This window comes from Marmota monax, unplaced genomic scaffold (assembly GCF_021218885.2).
Source record: "Marmota monax isolate L192 unplaced genomic scaffold, Marmota_monax_Labrador192_F-V1.1 WCK01_AAM20220418_F8-fsc00057, whole genome shotgun sequence".
Taxonomy (NCBI): Eukaryota; Metazoa; Chordata; class Mammalia; order Rodentia; family Sciuridae; genus Marmota; species Marmota monax.
In genome coordinates this window covers 10,721,942-10,746,220 of record NW_026693933.1, presented here as the reverse complement: position 1 = coordinate 10,746,220, position 24,279 = coordinate 10,721,942, and the positions used below count along the sequence as shown (strand labels likewise).

At 36.4% G+C, this 24,279-nt stretch overlaps 2 protein-coding genes across 5 annotated transcripts in view; both read left to right on the top strand.

The window, feature by feature from the left end:
* Spmip4 (sperm microtubule inner protein 4) overlaps nucleotides 1–21,632 on the top strand; it is a 34,587-nt gene extending 12,955 nt beyond the window's left edge. The window contains exons 5-10 of one of the 2 annotated variants that reach the window (XM_046463594.2): nucleotides 1,703–1,732; nucleotides 7,232–7,413; nucleotides 10,419–10,468; nucleotides 14,560–14,734; nucleotides 15,014–15,105; nucleotides 18,697–21,632. In XM_046463594.2, the coding sequence (XP_046319550.1) occupies nucleotides 1,703–1,732; nucleotides 7,232–7,413; nucleotides 10,419–10,468; nucleotides 14,560–14,734; nucleotides 15,014–15,105; nucleotides 18,697–19,521 (1,354 nt within the window). In that variant the 3' untranslated portion in view covers nucleotides 19,522–21,632. Of the gene's footprint in view, nucleotides 1–1,702; nucleotides 1,733–7,231; nucleotides 7,414–10,379; nucleotides 10,469–14,559; nucleotides 14,735–15,013; nucleotides 15,106–18,696 lie in introns of both variants that reach the window. The other variant, XM_046463592.2, reaches the window with a different exon arrangement.
* A 103-nt stretch (nucleotides 21,633–21,735) lies between these two features.
* Nucleotides 21,736–23,941, top strand: LOC124106055 (cytochrome c, somatic). 3 transcript variants are annotated; one of them, XM_046463597.2, is made up of 3 exons: nucleotides 21,736–21,883; nucleotides 22,948–23,124; nucleotides 23,223–23,941. In XM_046463597.2, exons 2-3 carry the CDS (start codon nucleotides 22,956–22,958, stop codon nucleotides 23,369–23,371), a joined length of 318 nt encoding a protein of 105 aa, XP_046319553.1. In that variant the 5' UTR covers nucleotides 21,736–21,883; nucleotides 22,948–22,955; the 3' UTR covers nucleotides 23,372–23,941. The 3 variants fall into 3 exon arrangements, with proteins under 3 accessions (XP_046319553.1, XP_046319554.1, XP_058441342.1); XM_046463598.2 differs by having other exon boundaries at nucleotides 21,776–21,912; XM_058585359.1 differs by lacking the exon at nucleotides 21,736–21,883 and adding an exon at nucleotides 22,012–22,360.
* Nucleotides 23,942–24,279: the final 338 nt, after the last annotated feature.

Sequence of the window (24,279 nt, the reverse complement as noted above, 5' to 3'; positions counted from 1 at the left end):
ACTGAAACTTCATAATAAGAGAGGATTGTTATGGTTATCTATAAGTAACTCTTTTAAAAATTACTAAGTATCTCTTTTGGATAAGAAATACTAATTTAGCCTGCGCTTAAAGGTATTATGCTCTAGTATATTAAATTATTTTTACTCTTTTAAAAAAATGGTTTTTCATATATATTACTAAGTCATGCATTTTTATTTTTTGTAAAATAAGAATAAAATATTGACACTACTGAAATGACAATGAAAATATTTTTTTATCTTTATTAAGATTTGTTGGTTGTTTTTAAATTAAGGTGATACAGTATAAAATTTAGCCACTAGAGGGAGCCAAAAAGATAAAATTAGCATTTGCTTATCTCTTTGGGTTTAGTTAACTTTGCAAAGGAGATATGGAGTATGGCAATAGGATTGAATAGCTGGTTGGATCAAGCAAGTGGTGTCTCTGAGCATTTCATTTTACTTTAATTTTATCTTTAAATTTTGAATTTTTAAAAAAAGATTTTTTAAAAAAAATTCTTATTTTTTTTTCATTTTGAATCAAATCAATTTTAATCATATATTTATCAACATCACAGCAAAATTTGTCACATGAGAGCAATTTTAGATGCCAAGTTAATATTTAATATATAGTAGTAAATTTTAACTCTATATACCTTGGATTCATCGTTCATCCCCGTCTCCAACCCAACAATATAACTGGAAGAGAGGAAATCACTTTTCTTTTTAGTTCCACACCCACATACTTAAGAGTCCAAATAAAGACATAAACATTTAGGATTCATGAGAATTGTGTATTTATAACATATGCTAGAGTAACAAAGTTCTATGACTTATATGTCACTTAGTAGTGAATATGTAGAAACATCTAAAAATTGCTCAAGTGTATTCAGTTTTATCAACTTTTACTATCAAATTTATGGCATTCTGTTCATTTTTCATGTCTGAAATCTTTCAGAGTCTTATTTGCATAGGATAAAACTAATAGCTGAAATCATATAAGTGGGTAACTATCCCTCTCTAGTAAACTTTTCCCCAAGGCTATAGTATTATTTCTTGGAAAGCAGTGTTTCAAATAATTAAATGCACAACCTTGTAATGAACTAATTTGGAAAGGCAAACCTCCAGGAACTTTGTCAGTTTTGTTCTATCCTTTCATAGCAACATTTACTATCATGAGAGATCAGCAACTCTGGGCAAAGGGACAAAGTATATACCTATTATCTACTTATCTTCCCAACAAGGCCACATTTGTGTCACTTCAGGTCATGTAATTGCACCACATATGTGATGTCAGGCTTCTTCAGGGCTCTTTGGCTACTACATGATTATGAGAGTGAAGGTCAGTAGGAACCAGAGCTCTCTTATCATTAGAAGCTATCCATCAGCCCCTGTATTCCTGTGAATAAGAAATGCAAAAGGGGTAGGGGTAAGCAAGACTGAAGACTTACTTCATATATTGCCATATGAAGTAAGAATATGTGGAATGGAAAAATTTATCAGTAGATAACTGAGATATGAAAATATATCGCTCTATCCTGTCAATATGCACAGTTCCAGAAAGTTAATAAAAATATTATCGTGGTGACAATGTAGTTTGAAAATGGGGTATATCCTTAGTCTTCAGCAATTTTCAAATAATAATAATACAAGCCTTTAAAGGCCCTTAATTTAAATTATGAATTATTTTCTGTTTTTATTCTAGGTTGCCCAAACCATCTAATTCAACAATAAGGTAAGTATAAAACATATTTTCCTTCCTTGTTATAATCAGAAAAAAACTATTGGCATTTCATACCACTTAGACAGGTGAGAGAAGTGAGACTTTTGATGAAAACTATTTTTTAACAAATGGAAGGAAAGGCTGGTTCAAGTCCAAGGTAACATTATTTTGATTTCTTCCCAATTATATTCCCTACTCCCCCTTGCCCTTGCTGTTTGGTGGTACTGAGGATTGAAGTCATGTACTAGGCAAGGACTCTACACTGAGCTCCTTCTCCAACCCACTGCCAATCTCGTTTTTTAAATAAACTTTTTATTTTATTTTAGTATAGTTTTAGAATATAGAATTATAAGGATGTTAGTATAGGGAGTTCTTCCCACATATCCTACCCCCGGTTTCCCCTACTATTGCCATATTAATGTGGCACATTTGTCACAATAATGAACCAGTATCAATGCATTAGTTTAACTGAAGTGTGTACTTTATTCGGATTTCCTCAGTTTTTACCTACTGTCCTTTTTCTGTTTCAGGATCCTATTTTAGGATTCCACATTACATTTCATCTTCATGTCTCCTTAGGTGTCTTTTTTGTAGTAACACTTTCCTAGATTTTCCTTGACCTTGACTATTTTGAGAATTATAGGTCAGATATTTTGTAGAATGCTCCAAAATGGACTTTTAACTCATGTTTTTCTATGATTAGACTGGAGCAATGTGTTTTGGGGAGGAGGACCATGGAGGTAAAGCACCATTTTCATCACTTTCTATGAAGGGTGCATACTGTATACCTGATATATCTCCGCTGATGTTGACCTTGATCACCTGGCTGAGGGAGTGTTTTTTGAGGCTTCCTTACTGTACAGTTAGTCTTTTTTTTCCCTCCTTTCCACACTGTTCCCTTAAAAAGAAACTCACTGTGCACAGAAGACATCTGGAATCAGGCTCTACCTTCCAAGAACAAAGTACCTACTTAAATTTTTGGTGTTCTTCTGCATGGTTATTCTTTTCCATTTATTTACTGAACCACTTATTTTCAGTATGGACTTGGGGATATTTTATTTTTTGGTACTTAGCAAGTAATCCAGTACCCCCTTATTTTATTATTCAAATTGGGCATAAGAAGCTCTTCTAATTCTCTTCTGTATTCTTTTGACATTTCCGTCATCCTTGTGGAGGTTTGGAGGATGGTTTTTCTTTCTTTTTAGCATTTCCTTACTTTCTGGCACTATAAGATACTTCTGGATCATCTTGTATATTTCCTGCTCCACTCCTGGATGAGCCAAAACTCCAAGGAACCCTTGTTCTTTTTATTGGCAACTGGTACAAGAAACCATTTGCAGCCTTTCTTTTTTTTTTTTTTTTTTCCACATTTTTTATTCATTCATCATATTTGTACATAATGATGGGATTTGTTGTTACATATTCATACATGCATACAATATAATTTAACCAACATCGGTCCCCAACACTTTACCCATCCTTCCTCACCTCTACCCTGCCCCATCCCTTTCCTCTACTGATCTCCCTTTGATTTTCATGAGATTCCCCCCACCTTTCTTTTCGTTTTTTTCTCTCTAGCTTCCACATATGAGAGAAAACATACAACCCTTGACTTCTGGGCTTGATTTATTTTGCTTAACATAATCATCTCTAGTTCTATTTATTTTCCTGCAAATGACATAATATCATTTTTCTGTATGGCTGAATAAAACTCCATTGTGTGCAGGTACCACATTTTCTTTATCCATTCATCAACTAGCTTCCATAGTTTGAGTATTGTGAATTATGCTGGAATAAATATGAGTATGCATTATCACACAGTAGGATAACTTTAATTCTTTAGGGTAAATAGTGAGGACTGGTATAGCTGGGTCATATGGTGGTTCCATGCCCAGTCTTTTGAGGAACCTCCATATTGATTTCCATAGTGGTTGTACTAATTTACAATTCCACCAACAGTGTAAAAGTGTTTCTTTTCCTCTCCAGCATTTATTATTATTTGTATTCTTCATGACTGCCATATTAACTAGTGTGAGATGAAATCTCAGAAGTTTTGATTTGTATTTCCCTAATTTCTAATGATGCTGAACATTTTTTCATATGTTTATTGGCCATTTGTCTTTCTTCTTTTGAGATGTGTCTGTTCAATTCATTTGCCCATTTATTTATTGGGTTATTTCATTTTTGTGTAAAGTTTTTTGAGTACTTTATCTAGTACTATATATAGTCTATATAGACTAAGTATATATATAGTACTACATATATATGGTCTATATATAAAGTACTCAAAAAAAAAAAAAAACTTTACACAATACTAATCCTCTGTCAGAAGAGTAGCTAGCAAAGATTTTTCTCCCATTCTGTATATCCTCTGTTCATATTCCTAATTGTCTCCTTTGCTGTACCAGGAGCGTTTTTAAATCAGTGCCATTCAGTTTATTAACTCTTGGCATTATTTCCTGAGCTTTAGAGGTCCTGTTGAGGAAGTTGTTGCCTGTGCCTATATGCTAAGTTTTCTTCTAAGAGTTACATATTTCCTGGTCTAATTCCTAGGTCTTTGATCCATTTTGAGTTGATTTTTGTACAGAGTGAGAGATAAGGTTCTAGTTTTATTCTTCTGCATACGGATAACCAGTTGTCTCAGCACCATTTGTTAAAAAGGCTGTCTTTTCTCCAGTATGTTTTGGGCACTTTTGTCAAGCAAGAATCAAATAACTACAGATGTGCGTCAGTTTGTCTCTGTGTCGTCTATTCTGTACCTTTGGTCTATATGTCTATTTTTATGATACCATACATTTTCATTACAATAGCTCTTAGTATAATTTGAGGTCTGGTATTGTGATGCCTCCTGCTTCATTTTTCTTGCTAAGCACTGCTTTGGCTATTCTAGGTCTGTTATTTTTCCAAATGAATTTCATAACTGCTTTTCTAGTTCTGTGAAGAATGTCATTGGTATTTTGATGGGAATTCCATTGAATCTGTACATTGCCTTTGACAGTAGTATGGCCATCTTAATAATATTAATTCTGCCTATCTATGAATATGGGAGTTCTCTCCATTTTCTGAGGTCTTTAGTTTCTTTCTTCGATGTTCTGTAGTTTTCATTGTAGAGGTCTTTCACCTCCTTGGTTAGATTTGTTCCTAGATACTTTACTTTTTAAGCTATTGTGAATGGAATTATTTTCCTGATTTCTTTCTCAGCAAATTCATTATTCATTGTTAATATATAGGAAAGCTACTGATTTTTGTATGTTGATTTTTGTAATCTGCTCCTTTGCCAAATTTGTTTAATTATCTTTAGGAGGCTTTTGATGAAGTTTTATTGATCTTCTAGGTATAGAATCCAGAAATGGTGATAATGTGACTTCTTCCTTTCCCATTTTTATCCCTTTTATTTCCTTTCCTTGCCTAATTGTTCTGGCTAGGATTTCTAGAACTATATTAAATAGGAGTGGTGAGAGCGGACAATCTTGTCTTATTCCAGATTTTAAATGAAATGCTTTCAGTTTTTCCCCATTTACTAAGATGTTGGCTTTGGGTTTTTCATAAATAGTTTTATACAATGTTGAGGTAGGTTTCTTCTATGCTTTTATCATGAATGAGTGCTGAGTTTTGTCGAAGGCCTTCTCTGCAGCTATTGAGATGACCAAGTGATTTCTGTCTTAATTCTATTTATGTGTGAATTACATTTATTGATTTGCATGTGTTAAGCCATCCTTTCATCTCTGTAATAAAACCAAATTGGCTGTGTGATGTACAGTCATCTTAGTAAGTTGTTGAACATGATTACTAAAGTATTTTTGCTTCTATGTTCATCAGGGATATTGGTCTGTAGTTTACTTTCCTTGATGTGTCCTTATCTGGTTTTGGTATGAGTATGATACAAAAGCCCTTACCAATCTTAACTGAAAATATTAAACTGATATTGTAAAATTGTGTTTGAGCAAAGAACTACTGAAAAAGCTATTAAAATCAAGGTCTAGCTGGGCACAGTGACACATGCCTGTAATCCCAGCAGCTTGGGAAGCTGAGGCATGAAGATCGTGAGTTCAAAACCAGCTTCAGCAACTTAGCAAGGCCCTTAGCAACTCATAAGACCTTGCCTCTAAATAAAACTAAATATAAAAAAGAACTAGGAATTTAGCTCAGTGTTGAAGCATCCCTGGGTTAAATCCCCAGTACTAAGCAAAAAAAAAAAAAAAAAAAAAAGAATAGAAATCAAGATTTAGGTTTTGAGGGGCTTTGTTTTGTTTTTGTTTTTTAAACAACTATGTGAAGAAACCTTGTTTTGGACTTTACTAGTTTTGTTCATAAGAAGTATGAAAAGAAAAGTCCTTTTAGCTGGGCTATAATTATTGGATTCAAGATTTTATTTGTAGCTTGATAAGCTTCAAAGTGGGAGGCTAGAAGTCCAAGAGTAAGATGTTGGGGCAGGATTGGTTCCTTCTTGGAGCTCTGAAAAAGAACCTGCTCCCTGCTTGGCACCTGGCTTCTGGTGGTTTGCTGGAGTCCTTGGTGTTCCTTGGCTTACAGATGTGTCACCCTAATCTCTCCCTTCATCTTCACATAGCATTCTTGTGTGCTCATCTGAGTCCAAGTTTCCCTTTTCATAAGGACACTAGGCTCACTGGATTAAGAACCCATTCTTCAGTATGATCCCCCTCTTAACTCATTATGTGAACAACAACCCTATTTCCAAATTAGAACCTACTATAATGCCTTTGGGATTAGCACTTCAACATATGGATTTCGAGGAGAGATGCAATTCAACCCATAACATTGGTCTTTCTACAAAATTTTTCTACAAAATAACATTTTTCTATTCTGTAACCTTCCTGATCTCAATTTTCTTCTGGTTTAGACAGTGGTTTTTGTTGTTGTTGTTTTTATTTTCCCTTAACCTCTGTCAGTACTCCAAATAATAGGAAAATTATCACTGTGGCCTTTTTCTTTTTTTCCTTCAGTGATCTATTTTTGGCTTTTTTATTTCAAAACAGTTTGTGTACATAAACGGGCAATATATTTTGTTGATCCATTACTTAAAGAAACAGATCCCTGGGTTGAAAGTTCAATCCAAGATGAGTGTATTACTGAACTAAATATCCAAAATTATTTCATAAAATAAAGTACATGGATCTTTTAAAACAGGAAACAGAAATTAAAAGCAACTAGAAATTCTTCCTACATCATCTGAAAACTAAAAATATCCATATATTGCTTATATTATTACCCAGTCATGGAGATTATTCATGATAAAGAATTAAGTATGGTTTATTTTTAAAAATGAAATTTAGTTTTGTCTAGAAAAATTAAGAAAATTTCATAGGTCTTGGAAGATTGTCTACAGACTGCCAACTCCATGATTATAGGAACTTTATCTGGGTTACTGTCATCCTCAAGGATTAGAACACTATAAGCCATAACAAAGAGTCCCAATAAATATTTGATGATTAATTTTTTCATCGCACTTCTTTTTCTTCTGTTTTTTTTTATTTGCTCAATAAATCTTAGCGAAATCTGCTTACCATATCCAATTGATCACCCTTACCATACACACATCTCTCGTGGAGCCATGTTCCCGACCTTTACGTCACCTAAGGAGCTCTACAATGGTATTAAAGCCTGCACTCACCAGCCATTTGCTCCCACGGTGCCAACCAAGACCTATGATTCAACGATTTTGAAGACAAGAGGTAAAATGTGACTTAAAATTAAAACTATTGATTCTGATTATTATTGGAATTTATTCAATAATAAAATTAAAGAAAGCAAGACGCATGAAGGACTCAAAACACAGACATGTGACCCCTCAGTAGATTAGAAAAGTTTTACCCAACTGTGGATGTACCACACAATCATCAGGGACTCACTGCAGACCATTAAACCAGACTCTACAGGTGCTTCTGATTCTTTTACTTCACACATTCCTCCCATTGTAGAATCAGAAACCAGAAATATAGAATTGGTTGTCTTCATTCTATATATGTTTTGTTTTCATTTCCTTCCTGTTCTTGTGGTTTAGCTTTAAAAAATTCCATCCTAGCCAGGCACAGTGGCGCACACTTGTAATCAAGCAGCTCCAGAGGCTGAGGCAGGAGGATTGAGAGTTCAAAACCAGCCTCAGTAAAAGCGAGACACTAAGCAACTCAGTGAGACCCTGTCTCTAAATGCAGTACAATATAGGGCTGAGGATGTAGCTCAGTGGTTGAGTGCCCCTGAGTTCAATCCCCAGTAGCAAAGAAAAAAAAAAAATTCTGTCCTAGCTTAGATGATGAGCATAAGGGGCAAGGCAGAAGCAGTGATTAAATTGAAAGCTTAACATTTGAACTAAGACTCAGACACTAATTTAGTCACATTCTCTTGACACCCTGGAGCATCTTTATGGATGTATTTTATTAGAGAGGACAGTAATCCTCTGCACCCATCCTAGAGTCTCACCCACCCTAGACTCCTCAGTCTTTGCTGAGGAGATATACACATGCATGAAAGCAGATGACACCTCTGAATGTCTGAAAGATGCTAAAGAGAGGATAATTGAAGGTAACAGAAAAGGCATGTAGTAGGAAAAAATAAATACTTGTTGAGTTAATAATTTATGCTGTGGAGTAGATAAAACTCAAGAATTGTCCTATAACATTAATTGTCTTCTGTACATGAATATATTTGTACCAAAGTGCAAGGATCATCAATAACAACCTCAGCACCTTGTTAGCAGACAGGTATGTTTTGGGTTTTGAAAAAGTGTGTAGCAGAAGACTTAAGAGCAGACTTTTCTTTTCCCTCCATACTAAGGGTTGAACCCAGAACCTTACACATGCTAGGCAAGTACTCTACCACTGAACTACACTCCCAGTCCAGAGGCAAGGACTCTGGAGTCAGAGTATAGGCATAAAATTCTGCCCTTACCATTTACTGTGGACTATAGTGGTGTTTCTTAACTTCCGTCTTCACTTCTCAATCTCTAAAATGGGAGTATTAGTGCCAACTTCATAGATAACAAAGATAAGTGTTAATAGTTTGTTTGCTTTCATATAGTGACTCCAGTGTGTGTTCACCATGATGAAATTTTACATTACCTCTCAGACCAGTCAGTATTGATAAGAGGCAGTGCAAACTGATTCTTCAAGAACATTTGTCTGGTGCTGAGGCTATGCTTAGTTATATTGGGAGAGTGAGATGAGTGAGTGCTGTGCAAAGAAATCCAAGATATGTATCTAAACAACTGAAAGTTTATAATTGTGTTAGGGAAACTATCAAAATTAATTCATTATTTTCAGTCCTGAATTAGATAATTTCTGAAATTATATTTAGTACATAGTTAGCTAGAAGTCACAGAAATATGTGTTGAACTCATAAAAACACCTTTTAGGGACTAAAGAAACAAGGTGCCTTCTTCATTTTCTGCTCTTCCAAGCTTCTACCTCTTTCTGACCAGTCACTCACTCTTAGGGACTTTAAGATGAATCTGTTAATAAGTATAAAAAGATCTTTCCATGAACTAGTACTCTATTGGGTTTCTAATCTTCCACTTATTTTAACCTTTTATTAGAAATAAATAGTATGTAGGGTAAGAGTACATGCTCTAGAATCAGATTGCCTGAGTTTGAATTCCATCTACTAGTGCTATGAACTTGCATACATTTCTTATTCTCTCTGTGCCTCAGTTTCTTTATTCACTGACATGGGAATAATAGTATCTTTCTCATAATAATTTTATGAGAAATGCATGTGATGGTATATTAAAAACAGTACAGTGGCTGGTGCTTTGGAAGTGTTCAATAAATGCCAGCCTTTGTTCTTGTTATATATTAGAATGGAGCTGGGAATGGTGGTGCATGTCTATAACTCCAGCTATTCAGGAAGATGAGGCAAGAGGATCACAAGGTCATGGCCAGCCTGGGCAAATTAGACCCTGTCTCAAAATAATATGGGCTGGGGATGTAGCTCAGTGATAGACTGCTTGCCTAGCATGTACAAGGCCCTGGGCTCAATCCCCAGTACCATAAGGAAAAAATAATAATAATGGGTATTCAGAATATTCTTTAGCTTGAAATTTAAAATGAGAACAGAGGCAGCCATGCTGTGTTTGGTAATGCTCATTAAATACAAAACAAGACCTAAGAAGCTGTATTCTTTAAAATGTTCTCTTTTACTACCTTTTTGGTAAGCAAGTACAATTCCATTAAAAAAAATAATAAAAACCTTTATATATTTGGGTAAAGAAGAGCCAAAACAGATAGTAAAGAAATGTATCTGTTGAGCCTCCAGACACCAGAAAGAAGATCCAGGAAGATTTATTATGTACCTAAGGATTTTGCTTGTTAAGTATAAGTGCCCTCTATCACTGCTGAGAACACTAAGATTAGAGACTCATTCTCACTCTGGTCCACATGCTGCCCATATAAAGGCTCAAGAATTAAAGGGTAGGCTGCATCTTGAAAGTTATAAGAAGGGGCTAAGAGTGTAGCCCTTAGTATATGCAAGGCCTTGAGTTCAATCCCCAGCACCAATATTTTTTAAAGTTATACTGTATAGCTATAATATACACCAGAATTCATCTCTAATCTATATTGTTTCTATCTATTTCCTCCATAAACCCATTTGTTAAAAGGCTGTTCTTAATTATTCAGGATAACAGTGCTTTTCTTGAAAATTTCAGGTAATCCTTACAGATATGAACTGCTTGATTTTCCCACAGATTCAAAGAAGAAATCATTGACGTGGCCAGGTCAGGATGTGTATTATGATGTAAGTTATCTTTCAAAATGTGTGTTTTAAGAGAAAGTACAATATATTTTTACCCAATAGTTTCTAAAACTCAAAAAGACAGATTGTTTTATTTTCTATTTAGGTAAAACTTTTGAGATTTTTGACTATGGTTCACATTTTTCAATTTTATTAGCTGATTTCACATACTTTGGTTAGTTAATGGAACATTTCCACAGTTATAAAACAAAAAAGTTCCCCTCAGAAAGATGGTAGGGAAGAACTGTTTCACAGCCTTAATCCTGTTTTTAAATTCTTATAGTTCATAATGTATCAAGTTATTACAAATATGCATAGAGTAAATGAGAGACTTTCAGAAAGATTTATGAGCTGTCGTTGTCCCCATCATTATTAGTGCATTTATATTAAGTCTAAAACAAAATAAAACTAAAACAAGAGCTACCATTTATTGAGAAATTGCTATACATTAAGTAATTTAGACGTACTTTAATTCTTATAAAAATCTCATAAGATTAATATTATCAAGTCCATTTTATAGATAAGGAAACTGAGGCTCAGAGAGTTTGAGATGAGGTCATGATCACAGAAGTCAGGTTTGTAAGACTCTAATCTATGCTGTTAACTTCTGTTCCTTAACTGGCTTCACCCACATCCATTAGATAATTCCTCTGAGAAAGTAACCCATAGCAAGAATGCTTGTTCAAAGACTTGTAACTCATATTTGTGAGCTAATAGTCTTCTCTCTCCTCCTATTTCATCCTATGCCCCAAGGGAAGAGAAAAGACACAAATAACCTGATAAACAGGTCCTAACACGTGTCACCTAGCTGCAAAAGAGAAAACTCTAGAAACTGTACTTTAGTATTTTTTCCATCCAAGCCAATAAAAAAATATGTATAATGTATTAGTAGAGTGTGAATTTTAAAGAGGCTCAGCTCATGGCTCTACCTTATCAGCTCTGTGACCTGGGTAATATATTTAATCCTTTAGTACCTCAATTTCCTAACAGATAAAATAGGAATGATAATAAAACTGTTGTCCTGAGAATGAAATTCATATAAAAGTACCTAGCACCATATTAATACTAGCTCATAATAAATTTTAACTGCTATCAGCATTATTATTCCAATGATTATAAAACTTGGTTGACCTAGCAACATTAAGAAACAGATAACTTTGGAAAGAAGAATGTTCTAAATAATAAGATGGCTTATAATAAATAAGATGGCTTAACCTTTTAAAATTTTAAAATTTAAGTACTAATTTAAGGGCTTAATTTTTATTTAATGCTTTTATTAGTGCATTATGATTATATGTAATAGTAATAGTTACATTATGATTATATGTAACCCTACTATTACATATAATCATAATGCACTAATGAGTTACTATCCTCATTTCTGGGGTATTTGTCTTTCCAGAGAGTCCCCATAATCCAAACTCATTCTCAGCTGGACATAATGAATTTGGTGAGCATGCATGCACCTCCTTTGGAAAGTCTCATCTTATCAAATCATGAGATGTCCACAAGTGTACCTCTCCATTCCCCCCCACCACTCTAGGCTCTACATCTCACCTGCTCAGCCCCAGCAACATCCATGGTATCCAGAATGAAAAAAAACATGGCACCCTCACTGTGTCCCCATCAACCATGCTCCCCATCTTATATCTTGCACCTCCATATTTCCACCATTCCATCTCAGGCAGTACTCTTCCCTAACTGCATGGTTTTCTGTTATTTTAATGGTGATATGTGGAGTTTTGGAGATGACACAAAGACATTGGAACCTTGTACATAGTTTTGCATCTAATACTTAATAAACATTTAATGAATAACTAAGTTAAAAGCTACATATATTTCACAGGCTATGCTAGAAATGTAACCACAGTTTGTATAGTTATATTCCTCTAATTCATATTCAAATTCATATCCTCTAATTCCATATTCAAAACAATTAACTCCTTTTTATAGACTGGAAAGCCTAGAAACTCAAATGTCAGGAATTGGAATTCCTTCCTTGTATTTACCTCCATATCAGAAAAAAAACTCTGCCCTCAGATTGGTGTACTTAACCAATGAATACCTATTGTGTGAATGACTGCTACCAGCTCCTCTCTCATTACCCTCTCTGAATAAAATCACCTTCACATTTTAAATATTGACCAGCTCCTCACCCTCATGTGTTTCCTGGCTCTTAAACTATGACCAAAACACTATAGGCTGAAGTTCACATTTCCCATTTTCTTTTTTGAGCCCTAGACTACATGTCAATAGATCACTGCTATTATTTCAACCAGTATAAGACATAAGATTAATCTAGCCCCTGAGAACAATTTTGGAAAAATTTCCTTCTTATTTGCAAGTAAGCTAGCACTGCAAATAATGAAAAAGATAAAGAGAACAAAGAAGGCATTCTTTAACCCTGAAAAAACAAAGTCACATTTTGGTTAAAGGTTTAATAGAGGTAGGCATTTCATAATTCTTGAGGCAACTTTCCCGTGAGTATTCTACTATGTAAAATGGGGATCACTTCAACCTTACAGAGTTGTAGCAGCAGCAACACGTTTAGGATCTAGAAAGTTAGAGAGCTCCACACCTCAGGGGGCCTGACTCTGGCCCTTCTCTAGCTGTGCATTTCCCTAGGAAACAGGGAGTCTATATGGGGCCAAGAGGATATATGTCCAGGGGAGCCCATGCTTCTCTGACCCACTCCAGAACATGTTCTTGAACCACAAAATTCCCTGACCAAATGGCTTTGAACCCAGTCCCAGGTCCTCCTGAGGACTCTTCCTCCCAAGGAGGAAGGACTAATCCTCCCAAGGGTTAACAGTGTTCCTGAGCTAGTATATTCATCAAAACCAAAGGGGTAACCAGAGATGGCTGTTGACTGGAAGTAGGAATGATTGGAGGATGGAGCCAGTAGAAAAGAGCAGTGAGGGATGCTGAGGCCAGAGGCAGTAGTTGGCTCTTCCTGAGTCGCCATTTAGTGGTCTAAATTAGAACCTGGATTTCCAGGTTGTTATAAAGGTATTCTGTCTGAGCAAAAGAATGAAACATATTTTATTATTGGCTTACTTGCTGACTTAAACTATTTAGACAAATGGAATATGGGCTTCCAATTGTACTTCAGCTCCAGGTTCTGCAAATGTTAAAGGAAGGCTTGGCTGTAGGACAATGAGTGGCATAATGTTCAAGAAATGCTGGTTCCACACTGTCACCGCCATCTATACCTCTGCTCCTACTGTTTCAATTCTAAATTGTCATTCAACGTTCAGTTTTTGTGGTATGACAGAAGGGCTCCTCCTTCCCATTCCACTCCCGACCCTGCTTCTTGATTCAGCTGGAATCGATCTCTCCCTTCTCTGAACTTCAAAATCATTTTGTTTTAATTTCTTTTATAGCAAAGAGCTACTTACACTCATTTGTTTTCATACCTTATATCCTTTACTAGCCAATATACTCATGGATGGCTGGATTTATTTCTGACCTGTCCTTATTTCCTGCCACTATTGTGTACACATAGGTGCTCAATAAATATTAATTAACAAAGTGTCATCAATCTAAGAAAAGATGAATTTCTAAGTAACCAGAAAGACTGCAATGAAACTCATTCAATCATGTTTACATGTATACCTCTTTTAAAAAATACAAAAACTCATGTGTCTGAAGAATGAAAATTGTATTTGCATTTGAGTGACGTAACCTTCTCAAAAAGTCATAAAAGTTATCTTATGGTTCATGTCAGGCAGGGAAAGAAAAATAGAAGCACACAATTTTGGCTAGTCTCAGCCAAAAGAGTACCTTAGAACCTTTTGTATCTCTAACAGATTTCATTGGCTGTAGAATATCCAGGAGCATTTCTCTAATATAAGTTCTCAGAAGCTTTTAGAAAAGACCTTATCATTTTGTTACTTAAAAAAAAACCTCTCAATTATGGTGAATATAAGGAAAAAGCCACCATACCTAGCTTGAGAATTAATAATTAATGAATTTTTTAAAAGCATCTAGCTTCATCCTAGAATTTCCTTTGTCCCTTTCCTGCAGAAATAGTGAATCCATCCTTACTCTACTAGATGACAATAACAGCAATAATCTTTATGTTCATATTCTAGATTCCTAAATGTGCAGAGAAAAATAAGCCAACATTCTACCCAAAACCACCTAAAACTTTCGCTCCCAACACTTCTTTAAATACATGGGATGTTCTTAAGTCCATAAAAGAAGCCAACATACGAAGAAATCTTGAAAGGTCCCATTGGATCTCTTCATACAATCATGATTTTACAGGTATGAGTCACATTAATACAAGTAAAAAGTGAGAACAAAATTGGGATATTCAACAAATGCTATTACACATTTTCATCTTCTTATATTTCCTATTTCTCAATATAAGCACTAATATTAATTAAGAGGGGTGATAAGTTTCTCTTAACGGGTAGCTGGGAGAGGTAGGACTGGTTTCCATTTGATTGGTTCTAATTATATTATTAAGGAGATGGGATATATCTATGTAGGGTAATTTAATTATTTACTCTACCAAAATAATAAGATAGTGTTTCCACTAAGGTCTGGGACCCATGAACCCCCTTGAACTGGATGATTACCACGAAAAGGAGGTAGCAGAATTAACTGGACAGAAAGGATTTGACCCACAGCCTGTAAGTAATTGCAATCAACTCTGTTATTTAAAGGGAGAATATCCAGTGTTGATATCCTTCCTGCTTTGCCCACTTTTATATCTGTCATGAGTACTGGTGCCCAACCTAGCAAGGAGAAAATTTAATTTTAGAAGTTAATTCTGAACTGTTTGGAACTGATTTGAACATCCTTTTGTACTCTTTGGAAAAACAAAGTTTCTTTTCTTCTTAGCAGTGCTATTTTTTAACAGATTTTCTGCTATGCTACTATTGGCTTAAAAAAGAATAGAGCCTAGCTAGTAATTCAATGAGATTCTTAATAAATTGGATCTTTGCATATTTGTATATCTTGTACATCATCATTGCTTTTAAAGAGATTAAAAACTTCTTCGTGATATTCACAATAATTGAGAGTTGGCTGAATTACAATAAAAAACCAATAAATTCTCTGCATATATCAATAGAGAGACTTCTTAGTTGATTATGTGAAATGGCCTGGAAGAAATGATCAAGCCCTTTCATAACAGAAGGTATAATCTGTTGACTTTATTACATAAATAAAGTGAAATTACTTATTAGTATGCATATATGTGGTTTTATTTTAGAACTTAATTTTTCCCCTCTGGCTACAAATTTTAAAAACAAAATGTTATCAAACATGTCAACTATGGAAGACACATAAAAGATGACTATTAGATTATTTCAGTATGAACTCTAGACTGAGATGCACATATTCAAGTTACATTAGCTTCAGCATTTACCACAGTGATGTAAAATCATAACACCAGAAATAGGTCTGTACACTTTTTTATCATTCACCAAATGGCTTTCAATTGTCTTGATTTTTCTCTTGTGATGTGGATTCTCTGTGGCTAGAAAATATACATATACTCTGACACTATCAGGTGTGTTCAACAACTGTCCATATTTCCACATGACCCTGTAGGGATTAGCCCCTCAACAAGCAACTTTATCATTTTTACAGAGAAACACTTGTACACAAAGGATGTTTGTGAAGTATATTGAGCACAAAATGTGCAGATAAATCATAACAAGATAAAATATACATAAAATCATTTGAAGTTTAAAACAGTTTCAGTGAAAATTGCTGGCTTATGACTGAAATGTAAACAATAGACTCTGGGAAAGCTTGTTTTAGATACAGATATGAACTTTTTTGTATAGAATAAAATATGGGTAATAAAAACTGCTTGTGCATAAGGGATACTGTCAGTTTCATATAAGCCCTATCCTGCTTTTAATGACAAATTTAACAAAGCATGCAGAGCTGGAATTTTTCCTTTCTTCATAGTATATTTACTCAAGCTGGGTACAGTGGCACAAGCCTGTAATCCCAACAGCTCGGGAGGCTGAGGCAGGAATACTGTGAGTTCAAAGCCAGCCTCAGCAAAAGGTGAGGCGCTAAGCAACTCAGTGAGACCCTATCTCCAAAGAAAAATACAAAATAGGGCTGGGAATGTGGCTCAGTGGTCAAGTGCTCCTGTGTTCAATCCCCCTGTCCCCCTAAAATACCACAGTATATTTACTCAAAGTTGATCAGCTAAAAGTTAAAAAAAAAAAAAAAAAAAAAGTTAGTGACCCAGTATGACAATTCCTCCAACTATAAGCATATTTGTTTCAAAAGCCCATTCTTTAAGTCCAAGCTACAGTTATTATTTTCTCAGCATTCTCATTCTATTCTCTCTCCTATCAATTCCATCATCATACATAAAGTCTTTATTTTTTAAAATATTTTTTTAGTTGTACATGGACACACTATCTTTATTTTTATGTGGTATTGAGGATCAAACCCAGTGCCTCACTCATGTGAGGCAAGTGCTCTACCACTGAGCTACAACCCCAGCCCCACAGTCTTTATTTTTTTCATTATATTACTATAAAATTTTTTCAAACATACAGAAAAGTTTAATAATTTTAGTTAATATCCATATACTTACTATGTAAATTCTATCATTAATACTTTAGTATACTTGTTCTATCACAATTTAATTTACCCACCTTTCCATACCTCTAGCCATCCAGCAATATACTTTATTATTTTTAACATGCTTTTACAGACATTAGTATACTTTACAGATATTAGTATACTTTACCCCTAAACATTTGACAGGCATATCATTAACCAGATTTCAGCATTTGTTTGCAGTTTTTTTCTTTGAAAGTGAAATATATGTTAGTTGAAATTGCACCAATCTAGATTGTACTTTTACTGAGTTATGACAAATGCATATACCTTTGTAATCCAAACTCCTATCATAATATAGAAAACTATCATCATTCCAGAAAATTCCTTCATGTCCTTCCCAGTCAACTCTTCCTTCTTCCTGCCACCCAACACATCTCTATTAATGTCACTTAGAATATACTCCCTACTTTTGAAGTTACTAGTCATGACTGAGTTCATAATATTTATAACACATCTCAAAAAGAATCATAGACTTAACACATTTTAAAAAAATGACTGAGTTCATAATATTTACAACACATCTCAAAAAGAATCATAGACTTTTTAACACATTTCAAAAATAAGCACAGATAGACTGGGGTGTACAGTAACAAAGCATGGATAAGATGCTGGGTTCAAACCCCAAGCATCAATAAATAAATAAGCAAGCACAATCATAACACCTCAGACCAGTGCTTCTCAAAGCACAACAGAGATGCTTGTTAAAAATGCAGATTCGTGGGCTGGGTGTTTAGCTCAATAGTAGAGCAAGTGCTTAACATGTCTAAGGCCCTAAGTTCAATCCCCAGCACTTCCTCCGCAAAAAATTCAGATTCCTAAGTCCCATTGTAGACCTTCTGAATTACAATTTTAAAAGGTCCAGGTTAGGAATTTTATTTTCTGCCATCTTTGAAGGTAATTCTTGCATGGGCTCTTTCTCGTCCAGCGAGGAGGTCCACGGAACAGGGTAGAGGAGAGTATAGCTGCAGAGTCGCTATTCAAGACCTCCAGAGACCAAGCAGAAAGCAGGTCTGATTTTATTGTGCAGTTACCATGTATATGTACTCAGGCAGTAGCTAAGCAGATTACAGGCTGCCACCAGTGCAATTTCTGCTAACTGTTCTTGCAGCGACCAGTCGAGGAATGAGCCATAGAGCAAGCACAGGGAGTGCAATACGTGGCCTTGTGCCCAGGGCTGTGCTATGGGGTAAGCAGCCTGCCGCTCACAGGCCTAGCACAAGGAGAGTGGCCTGTCACTCAGATGCCCTTAAAGTATGCCATGTATGCAGTACTCCAGGCACTTGTCCCCACAGTTTTATTTAGAGACAGGATCTCACTTAGATACTTAGTGCCTCACTGTTGCTGAGGCTGGCTTTGAACTCGCTATCCTCCTGCCTTAGCCTCGGGAGCCACTAGGATTACAGGTGTGTGCAACTGCGGCTTCAATGCCATTTTTTCTTGAGGAAAAAGGAAAAAGAAGTTTTATTCCTTTGCAGATATCTTTAAATATATCTTAAAATTTTTTGCAATGTGCACTCCTACACCTATCTCACTTTTACACAATAGAAATTGGAATGAGTGTTCACCTGCCACTTATTAATATTTATCAAGCAATTAATTTTCTTCTTTCTCTTCCATCACTACAGCAAGAAAAATTCCACTCTATTTTAAAACCCTCCAGACCCTTGGAAGGGCGAATCGCCCGACTTACTCAGAATCGACATCCTCTGGAGGCTATTATCCAGCAAAGTCCAAGTTCCTGTCCAGATTGTACCCCTAATGTTTTGTGTACTTTTCATACCTTTATACCCAGTTCTGTAGAAATGATGGCACTGAGTGATAATATACCAGCTGGCGTGACCCATAAAAACCAGAATATTGAAGAGAAGATCAAGGAAGAACAAAGCTTACTATCTAACTACTCACTCAAACCTCCTTACTCAACAAAGGATCTGACTAGCATTTATGACATAAAACCATTTCCAAAAATCACAGATACTAAAAAGACAGAAGATTTGTACTGGAGACAGCTGTCATCAAAACCCCGACCTATATCTTACTGTAAATCAAGCGAATACATTCCCTATGAATGCTCTAAATCTAACCTACACAATCCATATAATATATGTAGAAACCGGGTTAGCTTTGCTAAACCTAGTCTTTTACAAACCAAACCAGACATGGAAATAATCAATTTAGAACGTAAATATTTAGGTAAGCCAGAAGAACAGCTGGGCTTGAACATGGAACAAAACGAAGAAATAAGATCTATTCTGGGTTGGATTCCTAAAGCTGGAGTGGCCAAGCCTCAGACCAACCTTCTGGATCTTAAGAACTCTTTCTCAAAAACTGGTGCACAAAAACGTTTCTATAAATCAATTCTAGACGACCATAAAGACCTTAGGGATAAGGTGAATTCAGGGATGAAACACCAGTTCTATGGCCATAATTCCTATGATTTCTATAATTGAGGTATTCCTTCTTCCCTTCAAAACCCAGCCTCTTGCAAGAAAAAAAAATATTACAGAAATTCCTTCATTTTGCTGGCATATGTTTCTAGAGTAAGCCATAATGACCTCATTAAGGAGGTTTATGTTTTCAGGAATTTAAGTTAGGACCTAGTCAGAGGAACCAAGAAAAGGTGATGTTTGATATCTTGAAAAGTTTGAGTAATTTGGCAATAAAACATTACTACCAGAAAAATGTATACTCCAGCCTCATCTTCAAATTATACTCTAAAGAAGTTTTCCAAAATTTCATGAAAAGCAATGTGTACAACAAAGTTTACATTATCGTTTTACAGAAAGTACAAATTTGAAAAAACTCAAATTCTCAAGAATTGAGACATGATTATACAATCTGATGTACCTTAATAAAATAAATGTGAATCCTGTCCTTTTATGTAAATATTTGCACAAAATACTTTTTCCAGTTCCACCAGAGGAACTGGTATCTACGGCAGTTGTAGCTTTATAAAATGTATTTCCTAAGTCTTAAAAGTTGAAATTACTCCTTGATCAATGGACTGCAGAATGGATGTTATGTAAGCCAGCATAAAAACATTACCCTTATTGTACATCTCCATCAGAGCTCTTAGGTAAGCAGGTACATTGTTAATAAGGAGTAATTTTTTGAAAGAAAAAAATTTTTGAACAATTAAGTCTCAGTGGGCTTAAAATATTGACTAAACCATCTTGTAAACACATGCTGTCATCCAGGCTTTGCTCTTCCTCTCAGAGAGCACAGTTGATTTAGTATAATTCTAAAGGACTCTAGGATTTTTGGAATAGCAAATGAGTATATGCTTCAACTTAAAATCACCAGCTGTATTTTCTCTCCTACCAAAAGAGTTGTCCTGTCTTGAAGCTTTGAAGCCAGGCATTGATTTCTCCCATCTAAAATCCTAGATAGCCTCACCTTCCAATGTAAGAATGTTTCATCTACTCTGGAAAGCAGTTGTTTATTGTAGACAGCTTAATCAAGTAGTTTACTAGAAGTTCTAAATGACTTGCTTCTACATCAGCACTTGCTATTTCACTTTGCAATTTTATTTTATGAAGATGGCTCATTTCCTTAAACCTCATGAACCAACTTCTGTCAGTTTCAAATTTTCTTCTGCACCTTTCTCATCTCTCTTATCCTTAACAAAATCGTAAAGAGAATTAGGGCCTTCATCCGGATTAGGTTTTGGCTTAAGGGAATGTTATGGCTGGTTTGATCTTCTATCCAGACCACTACAACTTTCTCCACATCCGCAATAAGATAAAAAACCATTTGGCTAAATCAAAGTAGAAGTAGATAGAATTCAGGAAATTAATCAGAAACTGGGGGCTGAATTTGAGGGACGAAGAAGTCAAAACGTGACGTCCCAGTGACAGAAATGCATGTCAGGAAAGGGAGCTAGGTTTGAAGTGTAACTCGAAGCAGTGATAATAAATAAAACCTGCATTTCTAATATGACCAGAAGGGATGCAATCCTTTAGACTTTCCAGAACACTCTAAATCACCTGAAATCGTGTTTCTTTCTAAATGCTTGCCTGCACACCCGTCTGTACAGAGACGCGAAGGGAAGGAGGAGACTTTAGAAGAAAAAGAAGCGGCAGGCATGGGGCCAGAGCGATCACCTGCAACTGCAGTACCTTCCCCAGTCTTGGGAGTGAAGGCAAAAAAAGAAAATGGTCACAAGCTCCTGTCAAATAACTCCTGGTTCCTTGTTCATGGTATCCATCGAGGTGCTGCTGGCACCAGCGGTGGAAATACGACCCAGCCTGGGTAAAGGTCGCCAGCTGACCGGATGGTAGACCTTTAAGTGTGTCAAAGTTAGGGCGACTCCCTCTGGACGGAGATCGAACGATCCCCTCAAAGATATTACAACCTTGCTCTGGAGAATTGATACCTTAAGCTGTTTAATTTCCTCAAGCCAAAAGTCTCCGCTCCACCCTCCACGCCAGCACACGCAGGCGCGCAGAGGCTGGGAGTGACGTCAGCCCCTCCCGGCACCGCCTCGAAGTCAAACATCCAAGGCCTGTCGTAAGAGCCGGGCAGGAGAGGCCTGGAGAAAAAGGGCATCCACGCGACACATCCTACCCTGCTAGCTGGTAAGCGCGCGCACGTTGCTGCCTGACCCTGGACGCCATAGCCAATGAGGCTCCGTAACGTCACCGCGTATGAGCCGGCTAGGCCTCACGTCAGGCCGCGGGGAGATGGAGCGAGTGCGGTTGCACTGACACCGGTACATAGGCGCAGACCGGCGTGTCCTTGGGGTAGAGAGTGGGACGTCCGGCTTCTGATCGGGATCCTTCTTTGCTTCTTTGCGCTAGCCACGAAAGAACGGTGAGCACGAGGCGTAGAAACTGCAGCAGGTGGGAGAAAAAGCTGTGAGAGGCGCGCACAAGCGTGGGAGCACGCGGGCGGACGCGAAGCCGATGCCAGGGTCTCGGAGTGGAGCTAGCGCGGGGTCGGCTGGGCTGGGACTGGGCAACCAACACCGGATGTCTTGAGATGGAGCAGAACCGTAACTAGGTAGAAGTCTGGACCCGGTGGAGAATTGGAGGCGGTTTGGATGCCGATTCGACAAAGATGCGGTCCCCGGGTTGCCATTGCCCAGGGCCTGTGGAAGTGATCGGCAACAATTCCTCCCGGAGGGCAGGAGCGTTGGCAACGCTTCAGGTTCTCCTTCAGAGAGCCAAAGCTGCCGCTCTTATGCCAAGGAGTCAATTTTTTTTACCCCTGGGCCATGTGTCATTCCTCCTGTTAAGCGTTCGGACATCTCAAAAGGATGTTGCACCAGTCTCCTTGAAACTGATCTGAGTGAGTGACCTCGTGGTCACCCTGGTGGAGGTGGGAATATCCCTGTCCCAGCCTTTCCCTGTCCTCTCAAACCACAGCAGTGCAAGTGAAGTGAGTTAAGCTAGACGTGGTAAGGCAGAAAGAGCTGAGGACCCCCCCCCCCCGCCAATACCTTTTAAAAATTAACGGGTTTTGCCTTATCTTCAAAGAGAAGTGCCTGTAAGCTGTAGCACAAATAAGTAATTGGGTCTTTGTAAAGTTCGGATTTTAGTGGTTTCAGTTTAATGCAGTTCAGTTCAGCTTCCGATTTGTGACTTTTTGACCTTGACCTCATCTTTTGAAACTGAATTTTGAGCTAGGTTCCCACTTCTCTTATTTGGGTTTAACCTTCTGTCTCATACATACAAATATATATTTTAAGGAGATTCTCCTATATAGTAGTTGTTTTGCTACTGAAGAGTTTTGCAAATGTACTAAGTAAAGCAAAATGGGTCCTGGTACTTAGTGTCATAGATTAGCAGTTGAGTGGAGTGATCATTGGTTTCCACCGTATTATTCCTTAGGGAAAACAATTTTCTGTATTACTGTTGGGTCTTCCATTTTTTTAGAATTAAAAATGGGTGATGTTGAGAAAGGCAAGAAGATTTTTGTTCAGAAGTGTGCCCAATGCCACACTGTGGAAAAGGGAGGCAAGCACAAGACTGGGCCAAATCTCCATGGACTGTTTGGGCGGAAGACAGGTCAGGCTGCTGGATTCTCTTATACAGATGCCAACAAGAACAAAGGTAAGAGAAGGACTGTTGTTAAATAACAGCACAAATTGCATGAATGTACTCTTATTTGGAGTATCAATTATTTAACCAATGCATCCCTTTTTGTTTAGGCATCACCTGGGGAGAGGATACACTGATGGAGTATTTGGAGAATCCCAAAAAGTACATCCCTGGAACAAAAATGATCTTCGCTGGCATTAAGAAGAAGGGAGAAAGGGCAGACCTAATAGCTTACCTCAAAAAAGCCACTAATGAGTAATAGCTACTGCCTTATTTATTACCAAACAGAAATGTCTCTTGGCTTTTTTATGTGCACCATAATTTAATTGATGTGATACACCAGAAATCCAGATCATGAATGACTGACAAAATTATTTTTGTTGGACAATCCTGATTTAAGTAAAACTTACTTGTAGTTAAATTAATATTTTGGTTATATTCCCATTCTATCACTGTTTCCCCTTTTTAAAGTTGTGGTTGGACTTAATTAGTAATGTTCGGTATTTCACAAAAATGGTGAATGACATCTGAAAACTGGTTTTATATTTAGTTTTATAGAACTGATTATGTGAATATGTTTAAAATATGGGGGAAATCCCTTCGCTCTCTCAGAACCAAGCATGATTCACATTTGTTTCAATTTCTGTTCATTAGCCTATTAAAGGTTGAAGATAAGGAAGCAGTGTCTACTTTATATTTTTGTTGACCATGCCAATTTAATTAGAATTCCCTGTATCTAAAATGCTGTTCTTTCCTTATGGAAAGGCATTTTTAGTGTGGTTTATGTATGATATTAAATAAAGAATATTTAACACTTCTCAAATTTAAAGCTGATCTATAAGTTCAGATGCTTTTTAAGTCCGCATAATACAGTAACAAGTTAGACTTTACTTTTTAATTCTTTATTTTCTAAGACTTAAGTTATCATTCAGGATTGTTTTTAAACAACTATTCAGAAACAATACTATGGAACATCTAGGTGGTTGGTAGTGGTGCTTTTTGCCAACTTATTAGATGGAAAGATTAAGGTAAAAGAGATATACCCATCCATAAAATTTGTAAAATACGTTATCATAAGATTTAAGATAATTAAAAACAATCACAGATCATGATTTTTTTGATTGTGCTTGATTTAATGACTAATGCCAAAACTATAATGGTTAAAAA

What these genes read in the sequence shown, in the direction of transcription:
- LOC124106055 (XM_046463597.2), top strand. Translation starts at nt 22,956, where the DNA reads ATGGGTGATGTTGAGAAAGGCAAGAAGATTTTTGTTCAGAAGTGTGCC. An exon ending in AGATGCCAACAAGAACAAAG is followed by an intron (nt 23,125 to 23,222) that starts GTAAGAGAAGGA and finishes CTTTTTGTTTAG; the next exon opens with GCATCACCTGGGGAGAGGAT.